Below are 21143 nucleotides of genomic sequence, written 5' to 3' on the forward strand. Positions count from 1 at the left end.
AGCATATACCTCAGGCAAAAAGGACAGCCTGCTATGCAATATAGCCTGAATCACATTGATTTCAGGAATGTTCCAGAACTGCATACCTATCATCTCGGGGATGACGCTCTTTTTCAAACCTCTCTCGGTCATAGTCCACAGAACCACGGTCTCTGTGTAATTCCCGCTCCCTCTTGAAATCCCTGTGATCTGCATTTGAGTTGCCTTGACGCTCAAAATAGGGCTCGCGGTCTCTTTCTCTGTTGTAACGACCAGGGTGCTCTGAAAAAAGAAACACATGTAAATCCAAACTACTAAAACATACCCTGAATTTATTATTTTTGAAGGATAAACAAAAAAACAAGAGTACAGGAGAAGCATACAGAAATACGTGATGCCTGGACCAGAATGAACTTACTTAGCCACTGAATCTGTCTTCCAAACAGTGAAAGACAAGCAAATCAAGTAATCCTACATAAACGTAACAAACTAGGTTTTTAAAGTGGCTTGGTCATTGGCTGAATTTCTCCACTGGACAATATAAACTGTTATTTTGAAGTGCCTTAGAAGAAAATAAAGTGGTTCCAGACTTAAAACAGAAGTTACTTTGTTTAAAATACACTTCTAGTGCCTTATAACCTTGCTGAAGTGCTAACCAATGGTCTGAGAGGTAACCAAGCACTCCCTACCTTTTTGAAATGTTTGCCTCTCTGGTAGAGGTTCTGGACGCAGAGTTACCCTCTCCCCATATGGAATCTGTTCCACTTTACTGGTGGTTATATCTAGTTAGAAATAATCAGAAAACAATTTAGATCTTAAAATACCCTTCTTCCATTTCCTTTCCTTTGTTGTGAAAAGCTATCAATCAATGGCTTTAGAAAAAACTGAAATGACTTACCAAATTTATTTTAATAAGCAACGCAGAAAGAACTACACATAGATACAGAACAGCATGGTTTATTAAAAAATCTGAAATGTGTGTGTATAGGTATGCATATCTCTTCATCTTAACAATGCAACAATTTCTTTGGATGAGTTCAGGTACCACGTGCAGTTAGATTATAAACCTTACGATATTAAAGTTTCAGTAACTCACAGAACTTCTATACTATGTGCTCACTTAAGATTCCTAATGGTCACAGTTTTTTGTAAAACAATTTTTTGTAAAATGTCTACTGATTGGAATCAATACGGCTTCAATACTTACGGAGTAGAGCATCTTAAAGAGAAAAAATGTTCTTTAAATGACAATTCAGTTTATGAATTTCTTTATGACATGATTTCAGTTTTGTTAAGAGCTTTCAGAATGAAAAAAATTGATTAAAAACTAGTATTGAATTTTAGTTTTGATAAGCTTTCACTGCTTAGGTTTTATATGCCTGTTAAGTGTTCTTTCTCCTCAGAACCAGGACACTGGTTCCAGGGGGCTCTAGGTACTGTTGAAGGGGGTACCTCATACCTATTAAGCAGTATATAAACAACACAAACATGAGTAACTTAAAGCAGATTGTAAGTTGCTCCTCAGAACTGTAACAATCCAGAACACTTTCTAACAGTTACTCCTATACTCAGCTATTAAAGAGATTAAGGGAAAGTATCAGTATCAATCTAAATATAACATGTTGACGTGATCACATCAGTTGGTGTTTGTTAGAGGCAGATTCCAGTTCACATGGAAAGCTCACTATCACAGCATTACAGAAAACATTAAACAAGACTGGAGGTTACTGAGTCATTAAAAATTGCATTGCTTGGCATTAGATAACAGCATACACAGCTTAGATGTCAGCTGCAACATATATAAAGCATACACTGAGTAGCATGCTTCTTTAGAAAGAAGCTAATAGAGAACTATCTCTCAATTACAGAACAAATATGCCCACTGTAATACTCACCTCGTCCATGGCCGTAATCCACAGTCTGCTGTATTACAGGTGGTTTAGGAACTGGTGGAACAACTGGGGGCAGTGATCCTGGCACAGCTGACGGAACAGGGGTGTGAACAGCAGGAACTTTCACAGGCGAGGATACAGGTGGAGGCATCATTGACTCCTGTTTACGTAACTCATATTCCATATTTGCTCCTTTATCCTCATTTGTGTCCCAGAGTCCGTGGAAAGAATCTTCATCCCAGCGTTCCTGTTCCACAGCAGAAGGTGATGGTTTTAAAGACTGATCATGACTTGGGGTTGTAGCTGGAGTAGAAACTGGAGTATGTGGCCTTGTCATAGCTGTAGCAGGCCTTGCCAGTGGGGCAGGTGGTCTTGTCACAGGGGTGGGCTGTCTGAACAACACGGGAGGCTTTATAATAACAGCAGGAGAAGGTTTAATAGCTTGGGCTTCTAATGGTGCCTCTGAAGATAGCTGAGAAGAGACCTAGATGCAGAAAGCACTTTAAATAGAGATCTGTCATCTAACCTTCTCCCATCCTAAGTCAGTAAGCACAATGGCAATCTGTAATCAAATTATATAGTACCTCCAGCAAGGCGCTACAGGTAGGAGCACAGTATTTCAAGAACTGGCAGCCACAATTAATTTGGTGTTTGTTCACTACACGAATGCTTAGGTACTATCTTCTCCTTAAAATAAATAAAGAAATAACAATTTAAGCTCCAGTAGGCCAGACTTAGTTCAAAAGTGTCAACAGTTTAATTCCCAAAGATTCCTGCTGTCAGTGAGGAGGCTGAAATAGTCTAGAAGTAGGGCCAACTTGATGAGGCACAAAAGGATTGGTAAGGCCAGCTTCTTCCTGGAAGCCCCTGGAAAAAAAACCCAAAGAGCAGTACCACCTGAAAAACTCTTAATGCAATCTGGTCAATGGGAAGGTGCTGCCCAATGAAAAAATAAGATCCCTTCCTGAACCCAACACCACATACTGTGTCACAAGAGTCTTTTCAGCATCATAGTAGCTGCAAAGTTACAGGCAGCCTCATAAGCAGTACGCAACAGAACTTGGAGAACAGTTGTAGATACAAGCGAAGCTTTAAGTTCAAAGACACAGCAGAAATCTTTATTAATATAACAGTTGTTTGAAAACCTCTAGGCAGATGGATGTACTCTGAGATACAAAATAGCAAAGTTAAGGAGTAAAGTCACTTCCTAAAGGTGTCATCACGTCTGCAGTTCTTGGTAGGAAATGTGTTCTATTACTTGACTTTATAGACACTAAACAAGAAAGACGTCAGCAAGGCAAAAAGAAAACTTGTAGTGTCTCATCCACAGTGTAACGCTTATCTGGGAGGACGGACAAAGACAGTTTGACCTGGCTAAAGGACAGGATCACAGGTCAGTACAGCCAAGTTTATTGGTACCAGTAACTTTTGGGCTAAGACATCACAGTCTGTGCATCATCTCAGTATCTCCTTCGACATACATGTAACAAAACTGTTTCTTTGTTTTAGCAAGGCTTTATAAATGCAAGTAATTATGGCTGCAGAAGTTCAGTTGTTTTTTAACCTGATGTGAGATATCAAAATACAAATTAAAGCATCTGAGAAGAGTTCTCAGGACCAACCAGGAGATGAAATAGCAGAACATAGAGGCATAGAAGTGCACAGATGTTAGCTTTCAAGCACTTCACAATATTCTAGACAGTAATGAGAAGTCCTTTAAAGACAACCAACAGCAAACCAACACCCACTTTACCTGAGTTTCTGATGAAACTATCCTCAAATTTCCTTCCTCTCAACTTCAAAGAATAAAGAGCCCATGAAGCAGGAAAAGTAGAGCAATCTAGTATTCAAAGCATCTCCAGCATCCCCACCTAGTGAGGTGGGGAAAAGGAGGGTGTTCTCATGAGCCTTACAAACTTTCTTTGTAAGAGTTCAGCTTTTCTTGACCATCGTCCTACAGCAATTTAGAATGTCAAATCTCATGAGCTACTGTCTCCTGTGGGCCATGCTTGTAAGACACAGTGAATTGAATAAGACAGGCTTTGGAAAGTCTGAAGAAACCACAAAGGCGCTTTGCCTCAACAAAAGACAAAGTTGTAAGGACTGCTGGAGAGGTAATTTCACAGAGAAGTTTGATCATCATAGCACAGAAGTTACGTGAAATTCACACAGATAGCAATTACTACTAGCACGTTACATTGTCTTGAGATGGATTTACCTGGAAGGCACCTGGCCTCGTGCCTGTGTTCTGTGATCTTGGAGAGTCCTGCGTGGAAATGTCAGGTTTAAACTCTTTCAACTTTTGCATCTGTTCTTTTTGCTCTCTGCACATGAATCATAAGAAAGTTGTATCAGACTGTTGCTTAAGTGAGAACATGGCATTATATGGTCAACTGTGATTGAGAAATCCCTGTTTCACATCCACCTTATTAGCCATTGAGATATTTATATATTACCTGCCTCCTTTTTCACCACAGATATCCTCTGAACTTGGCCAGAACCACTCTGCTTCAACAGTAAAGAGCAAAGCTGGATTTTTATCTTTCACCAGCACCTGTAAATGTGAAGCCCCATGGACATACGCCTAAGTGCTCTGGGACTCATTCAAGGTTGCATACTAACAAGACTGAGGCCAACACAAAGCACAACAGACACGACAACATTTAAAAACAAAGTTGTTACGTTAGCTTTCCTTTTCTTGTTTTATGGAGCAGAAAACAGGGCAGCAGTGAATACTGCAACCACCAGATTACAAACTTCTATTCAAATTGCATTCAGTTTTTGTTCACACTGGTTTACCTGGCTTTATTTATTTATTTATTTCCAACTGTAGTAATTCTGTGTTCATATTAATTGCATGTTTTTACAGCATTGCCCAAAAAAGAACTTAGAGCAGGATCTCTCTGTACTAGGCACGACAGAAGCCATCCTGACCAGCATTGCCTCTGTTCAGCATCCAATGCAAAGGCAGTGTGGCTCACAGAAAAGGCTCCCATGTCCTGCATTAGTCCTAAGAGTAAACTGAGCAATTGCCAGTGCTTGTGTGTTCCTTACGCCAGGCTTATGAAAAATAAACCACATGATAAATATAGAACAGTATGCAGCATCTAGTCTGCTGTCATATGTTCAATAAAAACAAAGACAGATGAAGGCTGTACCTTTGGATATGAAAGCAATTATGCATCATACTACTAGTGTAGCTCTTGGATCAAGGAAGTTTAAAAAACAACAAAAATATTCTCCTTAAAGTTGTCTCTACCAATCAGACGGGGGTCACCTGCTCATAAGAACCTGATGCAGAGTACCTGTGTCACTAATTTTAAGAAAATCCTCATATCCAATTTAAAAAATAGTATGAATATTATAATATTTATATTTCTCCTTCTTAGTGACTTAGACATGTATATCTACTTTCTTACAAATAATATATTCATTTCTACATTTAAGTATTTCAGCTCTAATAAAATTATTCACTTATGCAATGGTTCACAAAGTACAGTTCTACCCTCACTTTAAAAATCACTCTTCCTGCATTTCTGCATGTAATTAAAGGCCTGCCATATGGGACACATGCTTAGTAATCTTCTGAGTTTGAAAACAAAACAGCTTCAAGAAAAGTGCAAAATCTCTCTGTATTGTTCAACATGGTTTAATGTAATGGTGATAACATTTGTTTTAACTGCTCATTATTTTAGCGTAATATCTTGCTTGCAAAATTAGAACTGTAGTCTTTACTCGGTGTCAATCCTAAGCTCTTTCTCAGTATCTCACAAAGAGGATGAGTCACACTGACCTCTGTCTCCTTCACTGAATAAAGCAGAAACTTATTTCTGGTTTTCTCATGAATATGTTTTATGCATCAAAACCCATGCATCAAATTGCAAATAAAACACTTGAATAGGAGGCCTGTGTTCTCTTCCTTCTTCTATGTCTAAATTTTCTGAACCCTAGGATATTTCTGATGCAGAAGAAGATATTATTCTACTACTTATTTTGCAATAAATGCCTATTAAATCCTTAGAGAGTTTAGGAGATGCTTTCTAAAATGAGTTCTTGGTAAACTTTCGCATTTTGAGTTGGTTTTGCATTCATATCCTGCAGATTACTAGTCACATGTTGATCCCTAGAAGCAATATCAACCAAGCTGGACAAAATTATTCACTGAGGATGACAGAGTTCAAATAAGGGAACATTCTAAAAAGAAAACAAACAAACAAAAACTATTCCTTAATTAAAAAGTAAGTAGTATTCAAAAATTAAATAGTTTCCACTATGTGAATTAGGAATCTCTCCAACGTAGACTCTGATATGACTATTTAAAACAATTACCAAACTCATCTGAAGATAATGGAATTTTAAGAAGTAATTATCAACAAGCTCATGTGAGGATAACAGAAAGGTTGGTCAGGTGACGTGGACAGATCTTGAAAAGTAACTAATGGAAAATGCCCTATTCAACAGGAGAATGCTCTATTATTTAAGAAAAAATAAGTTCATCCTTGAAAGCTGTGATAGAGATGGTCCAAACAACTAGTTCCACATGAGCTTCTACTGCCATTCTATGGTGAAAAGAATTTAAGCTATTAATATATAAATGGGAGAAGAAATCAAGAAACGAGGACCATCTCTTTGCAGAAGCACTGAACTATTCTGTTAGCTTTGCTTTGAATACTTTATGGGTCAGCTGAAGTGGGAATAACAACATACTTGAGCAAAAACATAAAAAGCACCATGCAACAGGTTCATTGTCATGACACCTCCATTGTCATTGCAACTCCATTAGTGAATGAACATCCAAAAAGGAGGTTCCAAGAGCTTCCTAGGATCATGAAATTACATCAGGACGATGTTTTCTTCAACCAGACAATGAACACTGCTCTCAAGCTTGGAAAACCACATAAGTGAGATGCCTAATGGAACTGGAAACAGACTGATGTCAAACAAGGCTTCTTAGTCATTAGTTCCACAAATATACAAAGTACACTCCCTCAACATAGTAACCCAGCTTTAAAATTAATACTTCTTATATGCAAAGCAAAATAAAAAGAGAGAATACTTATAAATGTATATTTTATGCTCTTGAAAAAGGCAGGATGAGAGAAGGAAGTAAACAGATGAAGAAAACAAAAATGATAAAATCACCAAAAACTCAATCTCAGAGGCAAACCATCACTGATCCAAGATTTTGAAAACTTCATCCACATCCAATCTGTCCATTTGACTGGTTAAAGCTACAGTATGACTGACTTGCCTATTTAACAGCTGAAACTAGACGTGGATTCACAATCCCTAAGAAATCTATGGTCATCAACAACTAGCTACTTCTTGGCAAACACAGAATATTTAATTTGCATTGGAAATAAAAAAAAAGCAAGATAAGTCAGAAATACAAGTCAACTCATCAAAACATACTAATGCATGACAATAAACATTCATCATGAAGATGTGCAAAGGGAAATTAACATCTCCCACTCAATACCATACAATTGAAGTATACCAGCTCAGAAGTTCAACATTCTAGAGCTCATGCAATAATATGAAAATTGATTAAAAAAACCCCTTAACATCTACTTACTTTTCCCCCAAAATGTGACAGAATCAGGCAACTTACCGAAGCATTTTGAGTTCCTGGGCAGCTTTCAAAATTATTTCATGCTGTCTTTGGCTCAGGACCATCACTCCCCCCAAGGACTGTTCTGAGTCCAGGTTGGAATCTGTTCCCAGCATATCGGAGGAATGTGAAGGTGGAAGAAGGGATGAATCCAGCTGACCATCTAAAGAACGTACTCTGTCTCCATCATCTGGATACCACCTATCTGACAACCGCTCCCTCTCCCAATCATTCCTTTCAGGAATGAAGTCTTGTTTCTCCCGCCATGTGTCATATCTCTCTGGATACTCTCGAATTCTCAGATCACCCCTGTCTCGGAGGTCTCTGTCATAATGGTCTCTATTCCTATCATCTCTCCACCTGTCTTCACGATATCTATCCAGAGGTGGAAGGGGTGGTAGTGGTGGTAGAGGGGGAATATCCAGGTCACAATTCCCCATTTCTCTGTCATCCATAGGTCTCATGTCCCAGTCTCTATTATCCCATTCTCTGTCCAAATCTTGATCATAAATGTCTGAGGATCTCCCAGTCCTATCTAGATCTCTCTCTAGTTCCCTCTCCCTTGGCCTCTTCCAGTCATCCCACCATGAATCTCGTCTGTCGTGATCAGATGATAAATGAGGTAGTGGTGGTAGTGGAGATAATGGAGGCATTGAATGGTGAGACGGCAGCCTGTCATCTCTATCATATGGATCTACAGAATCATCCTGATAATCTGAGTTGTGATCTCTCCAGTATCGTTCTCTTTCCCAGTCATCCATATGCTCGTGCTCCATTGAAGGGTCATCTCTACTATCCAAAGGAAATTCCTCATGCATTCTCTCATCTTCATGACTCCAAGAACCCCTGAGCGTCTCATCTCGATGGTAAGGAGGCATATTGTCAGGGTCTTCTCCTAGGTGACTTGGTTTATCCATATTGCCTCCTGCTTCTCTCTCCCGGCTATCTCCCCTCCTGACAGGACCCCTCTCACGACTACCCGCCCTCCTGACAGGACCTCTCTCACGACTACCTGCCCTCCTGACAGGGACCCTCTCCCTGCTGCCTGCCCTCCTGACAGGGACTCTTTCCCTGCTGCCTGCCCTGCGCATGGGCTCCCTCTCCCTGCTGCCTGCCCGCCTGACGGGGCCTCTCTCCCGGCTGCCTGCCCGCTGCCCCCTGTCCCGGCTGCCTGGCCGCCCAGCTAGCTCTCTGTCTCGGCTAGACATCATCCTCTCCCGGCTATCAGATTGGCCACCCATCATCCTCTCTCGGCTGCCAGATCGACCATCTGGCATCCTCTCCCTGCTGCCTGAACGCCCATCTGGCATCCTCTCCCTGCTGCCTGCTCTCCTGAACATCCCCCTGCCACGGATGGATGCCTGCCTCCCCTGCCCTCTGCCTCTGTACATGTATCCTCTGCCACGGCCATCGTCCATCCTGCCCATTCCCCAGCCATGGCCATCGTCCATCCTGCCCATTCCCCAGCCACCATCCATCCTGCCCATACCCCGGCCACCATCCATCCTGCCCATTCCCCGGCCACCATCCATCCTGCCCATTCCCCGGCCACGGCCCATTCCCCAGCCACGGCCATCTCCCTGCCCTCTGCCCTGTCCTCTTCCTCTGTTCATATGCCCCTTGCCTCTATCTTCATGCATAAAAGACCCTTTCCCTCTGTCTTCTGGCCCAGATAGGCCCTGGGCACTATCAGAATCAAGCAACTGACTGTCTGTGGAATCCAGATCCTCATTTCCTTTTACAGGGGTTACTGCACCTCCTGTCCTTGCAACACCTGACTGCAAAGTCACAGAGTTACTAGAAAGGGATGCTGAATTCTGGTTTGGAATAGGTGAAGTACTTGCTTTGGGCTCTTCTACTTGCTCATTAGGATCATGTGAGCTCCATGTCCATTTTTTAGGAGGGTCTGAAGTGGTTTCTTTGACTTCAGCTTTGGATGGTTCCTGTTGAGTGTTTGCCAGGTCTTCATTTGGCTCAACAGAACTGGTACTCTTCACATCAGGAGGAGATTGCGTTCCACTTACAGTCTGCTGCTGATTGCCAGCTATGTCTGTAAAAGGCTCTTTGTTTTCTGATCTTGAGTCTGTTTGTGACTGCTGCTGTCCTAAATGAGGCCTAGGCCCCCTCCACCGTGGACCACCAGGTCGAGAACCGTGCGCATGTGATGTATTTTGGGAAGTATAAAATTGTCCTGCTGGTCCACGTGGGATATTGCCCCATCTACTTGTATGTTGTCCATCAGTATTCTGTCGGTCAAAACGTGACCTGTGTCCTTCTGAGCGCTGCGAGTCAAAACGGGGCCCTCTTGGTCTTGAGCCTTCAAATTTGTCATATCCTCTTCCTCGAGGTCCATCAAATCTGTACATGAAATAAAGGCAATTTTACTCAAATGAATATGCCAAACTGAACTCTTAAAAAAAAAAAAAAGATATTTAACACCTCCATAATTAACTGATGTACTTCAGTGTGCCTTAGAACCAAAACCATTTGAACCAATATGGAAGCATGGAGAAATCTCCATTTCAACACTGTACGATGAAGAAATTTAAACCAGTTGCAGACCCTAAAAAGAAAACTTAAGTATCTCAGGATTTAAATGTGACTTAAAAAAAGGAAAACAAACAAACAAACAAAAAAAAAACCCCACAAACCTTCCAAACTCAACTGAGAAAAGTTTTAGTTTTCCAGTTTTGTTGAAACCCATAGGTCTTGTTGAGCTTTTGCTTTAATAATATGCAACAAGCTTACTTAACTATGGTGATGAATGGCATACAGGAAAATCTACAGATAGAGATCATTTCTGTAACAGTTCGTGATATTATGAAGACAACAAGAAGACAGTATGTGTAAAATAAGTGCTTTTTATGGCGTCTCTTTCTGAATTCCTTTTGAGAACACCTACAACTGCCCTCGCTTAAACACAAGACGTCAAACAAGTATGAAGAACAATTCATACAATCACATAATCAAAAATCCAACCTTTAAGCATACATACAGATACTGATTTACCTTTACAACAAATGAAATCATTTTACACAAAATATAGAACTTATGCCTGAAGTCAAATTGCTTGGATGTTTGGGATTCATAGTTGTGTCTCACTGGATATAAATTCATTATTGCCTACCTACCAGCATCAGTTGACTTGCTGTAGAAATGCCTCCGTGAACAATTTACCAAATTAGATCATTTATACAACGTCAAAGAATTTCAATAATCCTCTTAAGCTAAGATGAAAAAGTAGAAAGCACATTTTCTTTTGGAACAAAACTGCCTTTTGCTTGGGGTGAGGGAGGTCAAGATAAAGAGGATGAAGGAAAAAAAAATTAAAATTTAAGATATCTTGCTACCGTGCTTTATAAGGATTGATGCTTGCATCAAAAGTAGAACTAGAAGAAAAGTCTGCATGCTGTCAAATGTACTTCATCCCCCAAATTCTGAAAAGTCGTTTAAGGAAATTCTTTAGATTTTTGAGAAATGTAAATTGCTAAAATAGAGCCAGTGGGTATCTCCTCGTACATCTAATCATTACCTGTGACTTTAGGATATACCAGTTAGCACACTACATATTTAATTTATCAAAAGTTCAATTAAAAAATGTCTTTCTATTGCTGATACTGAGAACAGTAAACAGATTTTTGGGAAAACCATAGAACAGTCTTACAATTACAATATAGAAATGCGTAAAAGTTACCATGCTATTTAAATACTTCAAGTGTCCTCAGAAATAAAGCCATTGTATGCACTTTCTAGAAATTCTTAATTATCCATAGCCTGTTGTCACACAATAATGAGCTTTCAACCAATGAACATGTAAAAAATGATTTGCGCTAGCAAATTATAAAACAGTCTGTGCCTAACTATACTACCAAGAATTGGATTTCTGATCCCCAGACCACTTGTTTTTTAAAACCGATGAGGAGATAGAGAATTACTGAAAGCTATAAAAAAAATAACTTACATTGCTAATACTTCACAAGTTAGGATACATGAACGAGCACTCCAAAAACAAAGACAATGCAAACGAACATGATGATACAACCATAAAAACCTAGCAGAGCATGCAAGGATAGAAACAATTTAATGGAATAAATTGTTGGTTTTTTTGTTGTTTAGTTTTTTAATTCAGTAAGCATCACATCAACCAGACTTGAACTAACAGCTAGATAGAACAGATGCTTCTGCAAACTGTATCATGCCAGTTACGGAAAGAAAACAGTTCAAAACCAAGATCTTAAGTCAAAGCACATAGCAGATATGAAACAACATAAAAGACACAGAACACTGACTTTTAAGAGTAAGGCAGCACCTACTTGACCAAATACATTAAGAACAAAACCACCGTCAAACACAACTCACGTGAACTCAGGAAAATTTGAGAATGAGGTTTCATTTCTTAATATATCACCAAAATGCATTTAGCATCAAATATGTAAAAATCAAAAAGTTATCCTTACCGAGGACCTCTGGGGCCTTCAAAACGTGCTGATCTGGGAGGATCTGGAAGCAATCCACCTGATCTCACTGGTTTATCCTGCATGGTAGGTGTGTATGTTGAAGACAATGCAGAAGGGGTTTTCAGCTCCCCACATCCTTGCTCAGTTTGTTTATTATGGTGAACTTGAGACTTCCCGTGGTCTGAAGAGCTGAAGGATGAACTTCCTTGAGAATGGTAAGCTGAATACACAGGTGAAGTAGACATTTTTGATGCATAGGTACCAGGAGTGGGAAGCAGAGCTGGCCTTGGTGTTTCAGTAGATTGACTGCTTTGAGAACTGGATCCTGAAGGGACAGAGGAGTTGGATAACTGAGATACAGAAGACAGAGGTGGGGGAACCAGTGGAGGTGTAGTTGAAGGCAAAGTTGGAGGCATAACAGGAATGCCACCCTGAGCAGACTGGGAATACGGAACAAACGGAGGTGGAAGTGAAACATTTGCAGGATACTGGCTCTTCAAATTTTGCAGCGAGTTCACTTTCTCCTGCAGATGGGACTGAGTGACCTTCATCTGTTCATCCCATGCTTTCCACTGTTTTTCATACTCCTGAAGTTGGTCTTTATGAGGATAGGTTTGAAGTTGATGCTGCCACTGTTGGTTCATCGATCGCTCCCAGTCTTTATGAAGCTGCTGGAACTGTTTTTGCTGCGTTTCATAATGTCGCAGTTGCATCTCCACTGACATTGTCTACAATGAGAATACAGGGATAACTTCAAAATACCTTTTGAGTTACCATCAGAGCCATGCATTTTAGCATCACTCCTCCTATCACAACTTCTGACTTGTGCATACAGTTGAGGAAGAACAACATCCAAACAAAAGCAAACTCTGACATCTAACATCAAATTACACAATATATCACTGGAGGGCAAACGTTTATGTATAAAAAGGCTATACTGTTTTATGCAGGAAAGCTGAAGAAAGCTATAATCAAAGGCCTCCGAACTGTGATATTACTTAATGCTAACTACAGCTACAAAAGCCCAAAATCAATCTTCACACTTCCACTATACGCAGTACATGACTACTTCTCAAGACTTTGGTTTCTAAACCTAGTAACCTGCACAGAGTTGCTTCAGCTGCAAGCAGTTGTTTTTCTTTAAACTTTTGCTAGATGACATAATTTGCACAGTGAAGTTAGTTTTTCCTCAGGTGCTAATACTGATGGCATTGATCTTTCCTACTATTCTGGGGGTTATGCTTCCAGATTTTTTTAAAGCTACAAATAAAAGTTTAATGTACAAATTCTTCCAATTCAGAAAAAGTTGGTTCAACTAATACAGCAATTAACATCTACTTAAAAGCTTAAAGGTTTCAACAGTGACATAATTATCCAAATTTGTTATTAAGACTTTTACTTCATCACTGTGCATTTCTCAGAATTACAAAAAAGAGCAGTTACCAAATTACTTCGCAGAATCACCTGCTCACTTTCTCCTGAATGATTTCTACAGCAGGAAAATGTTAAAAGCTGAGTAAGATCTGTACTGTATCCAACTCTGCTCCTGTATAACTCAGATATGCCTGAAAATCTTACAAGTGTAAATTATTATTTTTGCCACCCTACTAAAGATTTGTCATCACCTCTCAGGCTATTTTTTTCATTCTGAAGTTGAGCGATAATAGGAAACAGGGATACAAACTTCTGTCCATGCAGAAAAAGCAGTTAGACAGATAAGCCAACCATGAGAAATTATTAAACTACTCATTTTTTCAGCAGACTGTGAGTGTTAGGTCACCCATGAAGTATATCAAATACCATCTCCTGAATGTTTCACCTGTAGATGTGGAGGCTGCTGCATGATTTGTTGATACTGCTGTACTATCTGCTGCAGCTGGGCATGCTTCTGCATTATTCTCTGGTACTGAAATCCAACTCGGTGCTGGGGATGCTGCTGCCATTGTGCTGCTGCTGCTTGCAACTGTTGCAATCTCAAATCTTCCTCGGGGTCATCAGGAGGATCAATATTAAGCTACAGAAACAGACAAATACTATAAATAAAGGGAGGCTGCTTTTATCAGAAAAGAAAAACACTTGTTTGCTATCCAGTTTACAAGAATCTTCTCAGCTGTCATTATCTTATCACTCTGTATTTCAGTGTTCTGATTTTTATCTCCTTCATTCCTGTGTAGTCTGATCTAAAGGTTAAGCAGATGGAGATTAGGGTTTTTGTACATACAGAACCTAACAGCAGGTAAGAGATTAACACAGATCTGCTCTGTGCTACTCACAGTAAATGCAGTGAGACAACTGTGCATTTTCATGATAAAACAAAGTAATTCCAAGTGCATAATTTTGCTGCTTGGTGGGAACATATACATCATAAGTTAAAGCAGAGCCTACTGCACTACAGTAACCTGCTCAAACATTGAAATAATTACCTTCATCCATTACATAGTAACTTCACTAAGCACTCTGACAAAATACAAAATATTCTGTACAAAGTTCTTGGCTTCCAAGACAAACTATAACACACAGAGCAAGAACTGAAAACCAGCAAGAGAAATACTGAAAAACAGCATCTTAAGTACAGCATTCCACATTTACAGAGTACTTGATTTTGTGCTTAGTGTCACAATGAGTTTCTCACAGACAAAGATGACAGTACTGGGGAAGGTACAAGTGAGTCAAGCTTGGCGCACTTGTGCGTGTGTATGTAAGTCTAAATGTGAGGAGTGTATTTCTTTAGTTTATTTGGTGCAGCCTTAACAAATGTTCTTTTAACATGATTTTACCATATATATTGTTACAAAGTACATGAGAATACGATGGCAATATTTTCCTGGGTTTTATCCCATCTAGCACAACACGCTGAGCAGCATCTCTCTGCAAATCCTACCTGAGTTTCAGTGGATGCAAGAGAAGACTCATCTTCTTTAGATGCAGGAGGCAGGGATTCATTAAGTGGAGGAGGTTCAGACTGTGGAGTTGAAGCACTCATTTTCCCTTCTTCAGACTTCGCTCTCTGTTCCGATGAATCCTTCCCTACTCCTGGGCCTTTCATTTGCTGCTGTCCCTGAGCATGGGCTTTTGCTCTTTGCTGTAAGCTAAGCAAGTGCTGCTGGTACCAGTATTGCTGCTGTTCCTACAATAAAGAGAAACTTTCTAAGACAAATGGCTCTAAGAGGAAAAAAAATCATGAATATGAATTCACAATAGTCACTAAAAATCATGCGGAAGAAACATACTCTATAAAAATGTATGTTTTATAACTGTATAAAAATGTATTGTTTTGAGAAAAAGATAACTTCATTATCAACAGTACTACAGTGAAGGTAAAAAAAGATTTAATCAAAATTCAAGATACCACTTTGTGAGGCACAGAAGACACAAAAGGACTTATTTCCCACTCCAAAGAGCCTTCAATTAAGGAAAGCAAAAATAAAAAGCAGAAAAATGACCAAGTACTCGAGGCATGTAGTAAGTGCCATGCTCACTAATTTTACTGCTTTTTATTCCTAGCAAATATGTATACTTACTAAGAGACTAACTTAAGAGAAAAAGGAAGACAACAAATATGACCAAAGGAGCAGTAAAAAGGATAAAATGATCAAAAAAAGATGATGAGTGTGAACAGAGAACACATACAAGTAGTGTGAAAATGAGGACAGAGTTACTGTGGTAGAAATATTTGATTGAAAGTTGGGAGAAGAAAAAAAACCGTAACCGAACCAAAAATCAGTAAAGATTACTTATAAACTGAATTCTGATTATACTCAATTCCTCCCAGCACCTGAAAAGGACCTAAAAGAGAGCAGGATATGGACTTTTCACCATAGTGTGCAGTGACAGGATGGGGGGGGGAATGGCTTTAAACAAGAAGAAGGGGCACTTATATTAGGTATTAGAGGAAAATCAAATTCTTTACTCAGACAGTAGTGTGGCCCTGGCAGATGCTGCCCAGAGACATGAAGGTGTTGTAGGCCAGGTTGGATGGCGCCCTGGGCAGCCTGATGCGGTGGAAGGTGTACCTGCTTATGGCAGGGGGGTTTAAAGGGGATACTTAGAGGTCCCTTCCAACCCAAATCATGTTGTGATTCTACATGTAACATTCAACAGCTGAAAGGGTAGCAAGATATGGCTCCATCCAAAGAATTCACCATCTAAGACGTGATTCAGCTTTCAGTTTTAAATACTTCAGGCTACAGATTACAGATTACCGTCAATACATGACGGCAGCTTCAAAGCACTGTGAGATGCCATTAATGTCAAGAATAACAGACTAAAGATGAGTATCTCAACACTCACAGGACTGTGCATCTTAGAGACCCAAGCAGGAACCAGCAGCTCTCTCCCTTTTCTAATAAAGAAATGCCAGGCATCAATCAGCCCAGCAGGACACAGACTTAGCGGGTGGCAGGCAGCTCTTAACAGAACACAGCTTCCTTGGAGAGCCCACCTGACACTCAGAATGGGACTGCAGGTTTCCATTGCTAACAGCCTAGCAGACACAATGCATTTTTTCAAAATTCTTCTGCAAAGGCGGCTACTTGGAGATGAGGTCAGTAAGTTTCAGCGCCAGGGAGGAGCAGGCTACACAGTTACACAAAAGACGATTACATTTATCCCTCTCAAACACCATTATAAAGTGAAACAACAGTGCTGGATGCTGTGCTTCTGAAGGAATGACCACTGTCCCACCGTCATGGAATTCTCTTCATCCAGAGTTCCATAACCTCCTCCTCAAACAACTGGATAAAGGGCTGAAAATCATGGTATGACCAGTGATTCATATACGGAAATTCACACACAGCAATGTATCCTGTCTCATAGTTTTCAGAGCAGATGAAGTCAGTAATACATGCCCTGCAGGTTCTAACAGAAGTGAGAGAAAAGTGAAAACACGGGTTTCTGTAGCTCCTGAACAAAACAGAAGCACTGATGTATCGTAGAATAGTCCTGATCACAAGTTTGTTATTTAAGCACTTACTCCATCTTCAGCTGACCAAGAGACTACGCCTATTGCATTAGAGGCAGAAATCAGCACCACAACAAACATGACCACAACACACCACCAGAAGCATGGCTCTGAGGAACATAAGCCCACATCACAAAGGGATTTCAATGTACCCGGTTCTCTGCATGCTGCAATGGCTGTAAAGCTATGCTGACAAAGACCCAAAATTATCAGTAATCTGTTTTTCTCTCCTCCTAACATTTATGACACTTCTGGATACGTAATGGGGGACAAATTACTTCACCGCTCTATCTCAATTTAAGAATTCAGCAGCACCTTCAACACTATTCACTTTCAATATCTGACTTGTCAAGGTTTGGGTATCAAACGTGAGCCCCACTGGTATCTGCAAGAGATTAACTAACACCATCCAAAATCTTTGTAACATTACACCTTGTGAACTAAAAGCACTCCCCTGCTAGGCAGGGATTAACTGTATGGTACAAATATAAAGCCAATACATTTCCATCACTATCTCTGCACAGGTATGGAATTCTAACAGATACAAAGATGGCTCAACGACTAACAAAGTTAATCTCAGTGACTTCTGTATGATACACCAAGATTTCTACAAACTCTGCTTCAAATCAGAATCCAAAGAACAACTGGCCAAAAACCTGTGTATTTTGAGCTTAAATAAAATCCATTCACTCTGAAGAGTATTTATGCTTCAGTCTTGCAGCTGTATCGATATGAGCGGACCCAGTGCTGCAGAAGCCCCAGTGAGGCCAAGCGTGCTGCACACACAGCTGGGGGCTCTGCACACCTCTGTCCACACTTCCACCAACTGCACTGTCCCCAGCTTCATGCATACAGAGCTGCACTGATGTGCTCACACTCCGACAAACGTATGGCAGTCATTTCAACCCTACTGCACGTATAAAATTGCACAGTTAATCCTAAAGACCACGCGTCAAAACTATTTCACTGAGAAGCTCCGTACCATCTCACTGTGGAAAATCAAACCCATACAGTAGAAAGCATATATCCAGAAAGGGAACGGGGTACTACAGCAGGCAGACTCGTGCAGCTTTAGCCGCAGCTGATAGGATCAGTCATAGCCCCGCACAGACCAGATCGACTGGCTGACATACGGTTCCAGATGGGAATGAAGAAATCACACGATGCACGCCACGGGTGCGCGCAATACCGCTGCACCCCGCAGGAGCCGGACGGTGCCCTTACCTGGGGCGTCATGGTGGCCGGGTCGGGCTGCGGGGTGCCGCGCTGCTCCGTGCCGCCCTCCGTGACCCCCTCGGGCAGGGAAGCGGGCGGAGGGGTGAAGCGGGGCTGGGCGGCTTTGGCGGCGGGGCCGGGCGGAGCGGGCTGCGATGGAGAGGCCTGCGCGGGCAGCATATAGGGCTGCGGAGGGGGCAGGTAGGGCTGCGCGGGGGGCGGCAGGAAGGGAGGCGCGGAGCCGCCCGGAGGGGGCTCCAGGTAGGAGGGGGGCGGCTCGGAGAAGGCGGGCGGCGGCTGCGAGGCCTGCGGGCGGGGCAGGTAGGGCTGGGACGGCGGGGAAGAGGCGGGCGGCGGCAGGTAGGGCTGCGCGGGCAGGTAGGGCTGCGCGGCGGGCTGCGGGGACTGCGGCGGCGACGACAGCTCCATGTCCATGGGCACGGGCTCGGAAGGCGCGGGCTCTCCCCACTCGCCATGCCCGGCGGGCGGCTCCGCGCCGTCGCGCTCCCGGGAAGCGGCGGAGTGGGGCGGCTTGCGGGAGGCGGGGGGCGGCTCGCGGTGGGAGAACTGCTTCTGGTAGCTGCGCACGGGCGGCGGCGGCACGGCGGGCGGCGGCTGCTGCCAGTCCGGGAAGGAGCCGGGCAGCGGCGGTGGGGGCAATCCCGGGGGGGGCGGCCCCGGCGGCGGCGGCGGGCCCAGCAGCACGGACTGCAGCTGCTTCTGGTGCATCTGCTGGAGCTGCTGCAGCTGCGCCAGGTGCTGCTCCTGCAGGCTGAGGAAGCCAGAGGTACCGCTGGGCGGCGGCGGAGGAGCGGCGGCGGGGGGCGCGGGGCCCGGCGGCGGGTAGCTGGGTAACGGCATCGGCGGCACGGCGGGCGGCGGCACGGCGGGCGGAGGAATGGGCAGCGGCGGCGGCGGGATGGAGGTGGGCGGCGGCGGGTAGTGCCCCGCCGCCCCGTAAAGGCCCCAGGCCGGGTACATGGCGGCGGCGCCGCGGGCGGCCGGCGCGGAGCGGAGCGCGGCGCTTCCACAGGCCGCGGCGGCGGCGGCGCGGACGGCCCACGGCGCCTGCGCGGGACGGCGCTCCGCCCTCTCGGGCGATAGAGCGGCGCGAGCGCGGAGCTAGAGAGTCGGGAGGCGCCCCCTGGAGGGCGGTCACGTGACTACGGGAGGGCACCGCGTCGCCGGCGGAACACGTAGAGAGGGGAGGAAGCGAGGGCAGAGCGCCGCGCCCGCACTTCCGCCCGCCCCTAATCGCTCCGAGGGCGGAGGACTACGGCCGTGAGGCTCCATTATGTGTGGCGGGAGGTTGGACGGACGGGCAGCACCGGGTTTCCTCCCCTCCTCCCAGCCAGCTCTAAGTAACTCGACCCCCTGTCCAAAGTTCTACCTCTAGTTCATGGCTGGAGAACCGAGTACCTTCCGCCAGCAGGAAAGCACAGGAGTTGAGGAGTCCGTAGCCTTTAAGGTAGGAGGAAGGTCAGGAAAAAGCTTTTTTCTCTTAGATGGAAAAGCTGGGCTTTGTGTTGAAATGACACATCGTGCAGATGTGAAACAACGAGAGAAGCTTCCAACAAAGTTTGAACTCAGTTACCTTTGGGAAAACCACCCTAACGCACAACTCTATTCTTCATTATTCTGTCATTTCGTCTAGAGGTGGTTATTGATCCCTTTCTGTGTATGGTGCTCTTTTATTTGATTTATCTTAGTGAATATGACCTCCTAACCCCTCTCCTCCAAATCCAATGCTTAACATACCCCCAAGCTCTTTGGGTGGTTTATGCATGAAGATTTGAAAGCCTATCTTCCATATTTACAAGTTGAATCTGAGGTTAGGATGCCATAGTTCACATGGAGTAAATGGTCTCTGAACCAAGTGTCTGTCACACAAGTTCCCTGGGACTGCAGGTGATAGATCACTCCAGTTGTCCTTACCCGCCCTAAATTCCTCTTCTCATCAGGCTCTTTGCATCAATCACTAAGATTTGCTGATTGTATTCAATTTACAAAAAACTTTGTTAATGGGCTTACATACTGCCCAAACTTTCTCCCTGTTACTCATCCTCCAACCCTCTTATACTTCTTCGGCAATTCCATTATGCTTTTCCCAGGTTCCTCTTACTCCTGAAAGTTTCTTGTAAATACAAATACTTGCTTGGATTCCTACTAAAAGTTCAAGTGACTTATTTTCCTGAAGTACATCCAGTAAGCATTCTGCTGGCAGTCAAGACATTCCACAAGTGCATCAGGTTGCTGTGCCTTTGACTTCTTCAGCACCAGAGACTTCTGTCACATTAACCATGAGCAACAACTTATTTCTCCTCCAGTCTCCTTCAGCTTAGGTTAACTCAAGTTATCTGTATAGGGAAAATTCTGGTTACCTTTGTACTCAAAGGTTTATTTTGGATTATTTTGAAAATCTAGTAAGCGGATTTAGTCTTATAACTGTTTCTCAATCTATGTGTTTGACCATATGTGGCCTTCAAGTGTTCACGGCAATACTTCTAGCTTAAAAAAGTGACTTCAAATGAAAAAGGGAAATGAAGGAAATTATTTTTGAAATGTACAATTTAATAGTGTGAACTTCAGGCTGGTTGGTTATCTTCTTCCTGTCTGGAGGTGGGGAACTGATGGTATGGTACTATTTTAGGGATAAAATAAGTAGGTGAGCTTGCAGAAAGCAAGGAAGGAAAGTCTGATGTGTTCCCAAAGTTTCCTGCAACATCTGTAAAGGCAGGTGCTAGCAGAATAGTTATTAGCATGTTGTGGCATTTCTCAAGGACAAGAAATTATTAGCAGAGGAGAGCTATTACCTTCACTGTGTGCTGCCTATAGAGATGTGCATTCAGCTATTCTCTGTAGATTGCACTAGTGTAGGGTATTGCAAGATATAAAGTTTACTAGTTTAGTCTTCTTCGTTATATCAGAAATATCAATTTTCTCCTTTTCTCTGTACCCCAACTCCAATATTTTGGCCAGGAGGCTTGCTACAGCATGTGGGACTCAGTGACTCTCAACTTCTCTCCTGC

The 21143-nt window shown here is 42.8% G+C and overlaps 1 protein-coding gene across 8 annotated transcripts in view; it reads right to left on the minus strand.

The window, feature by feature from the left end:
- YLPM1 (YLP motif containing 1) overlaps window positions 1-19131 on the minus strand; it is a 33673-nt gene extending 14542 nt beyond the window's left edge. For 3 of the 8 annotated variants that reach the window (XM_065752556.1, XM_065752548.1, XM_065752529.1), the window contains exons 1-9: window positions 18124-19127; window positions 14821-15066; window positions 13759-13953; window positions 11940-12667; window positions 7483-9840; window positions 4090-4195; window positions 1875-2118; window positions 669-761; window positions 87-261 (exon numbers count right to left, since the gene is read on the minus strand). In XM_065752556.1, coding sequence (XP_065608628.1) covers window positions 87-261; window positions 669-761; window positions 1875-2118; window positions 4090-4195; window positions 7483-9840; window positions 11940-12667; window positions 13759-13953; window positions 14821-15066; window positions 18124-19095 — 5117 coding nt within the window. In that variant the 5' untranslated portion in view covers window positions 19096-19127. Of the gene's footprint in view, window positions 1-86; window positions 262-668; window positions 762-1874; window positions 2356-4089; window positions 4196-7482; window positions 9841-11939; window positions 12668-13758; window positions 13954-14820; window positions 15067-18123 lie in introns of all 8 variants that reach the window. The other 5 variants (XM_065752520.1, XM_065752539.1, XM_065752512.1 and 2 more) reach the window with 5 other exon arrangements.
- Window positions 19132-21143: the final 2012 nt, after the last annotated feature.

The sequence above is a fragment of the Cyrtonyx montezumae genome, unplaced genomic scaffold (genome assembly GCF_038088225.1).
Source record: "Cyrtonyx montezumae isolate F1298 unplaced genomic scaffold, pur_monq_1.0 scaffold_10, whole genome shotgun sequence".
In the NCBI taxonomy this organism is placed as follows: Eukaryota; Metazoa; Chordata; class Aves; order Galliformes; family Odontophoridae; genus Cyrtonyx; species Cyrtonyx montezumae.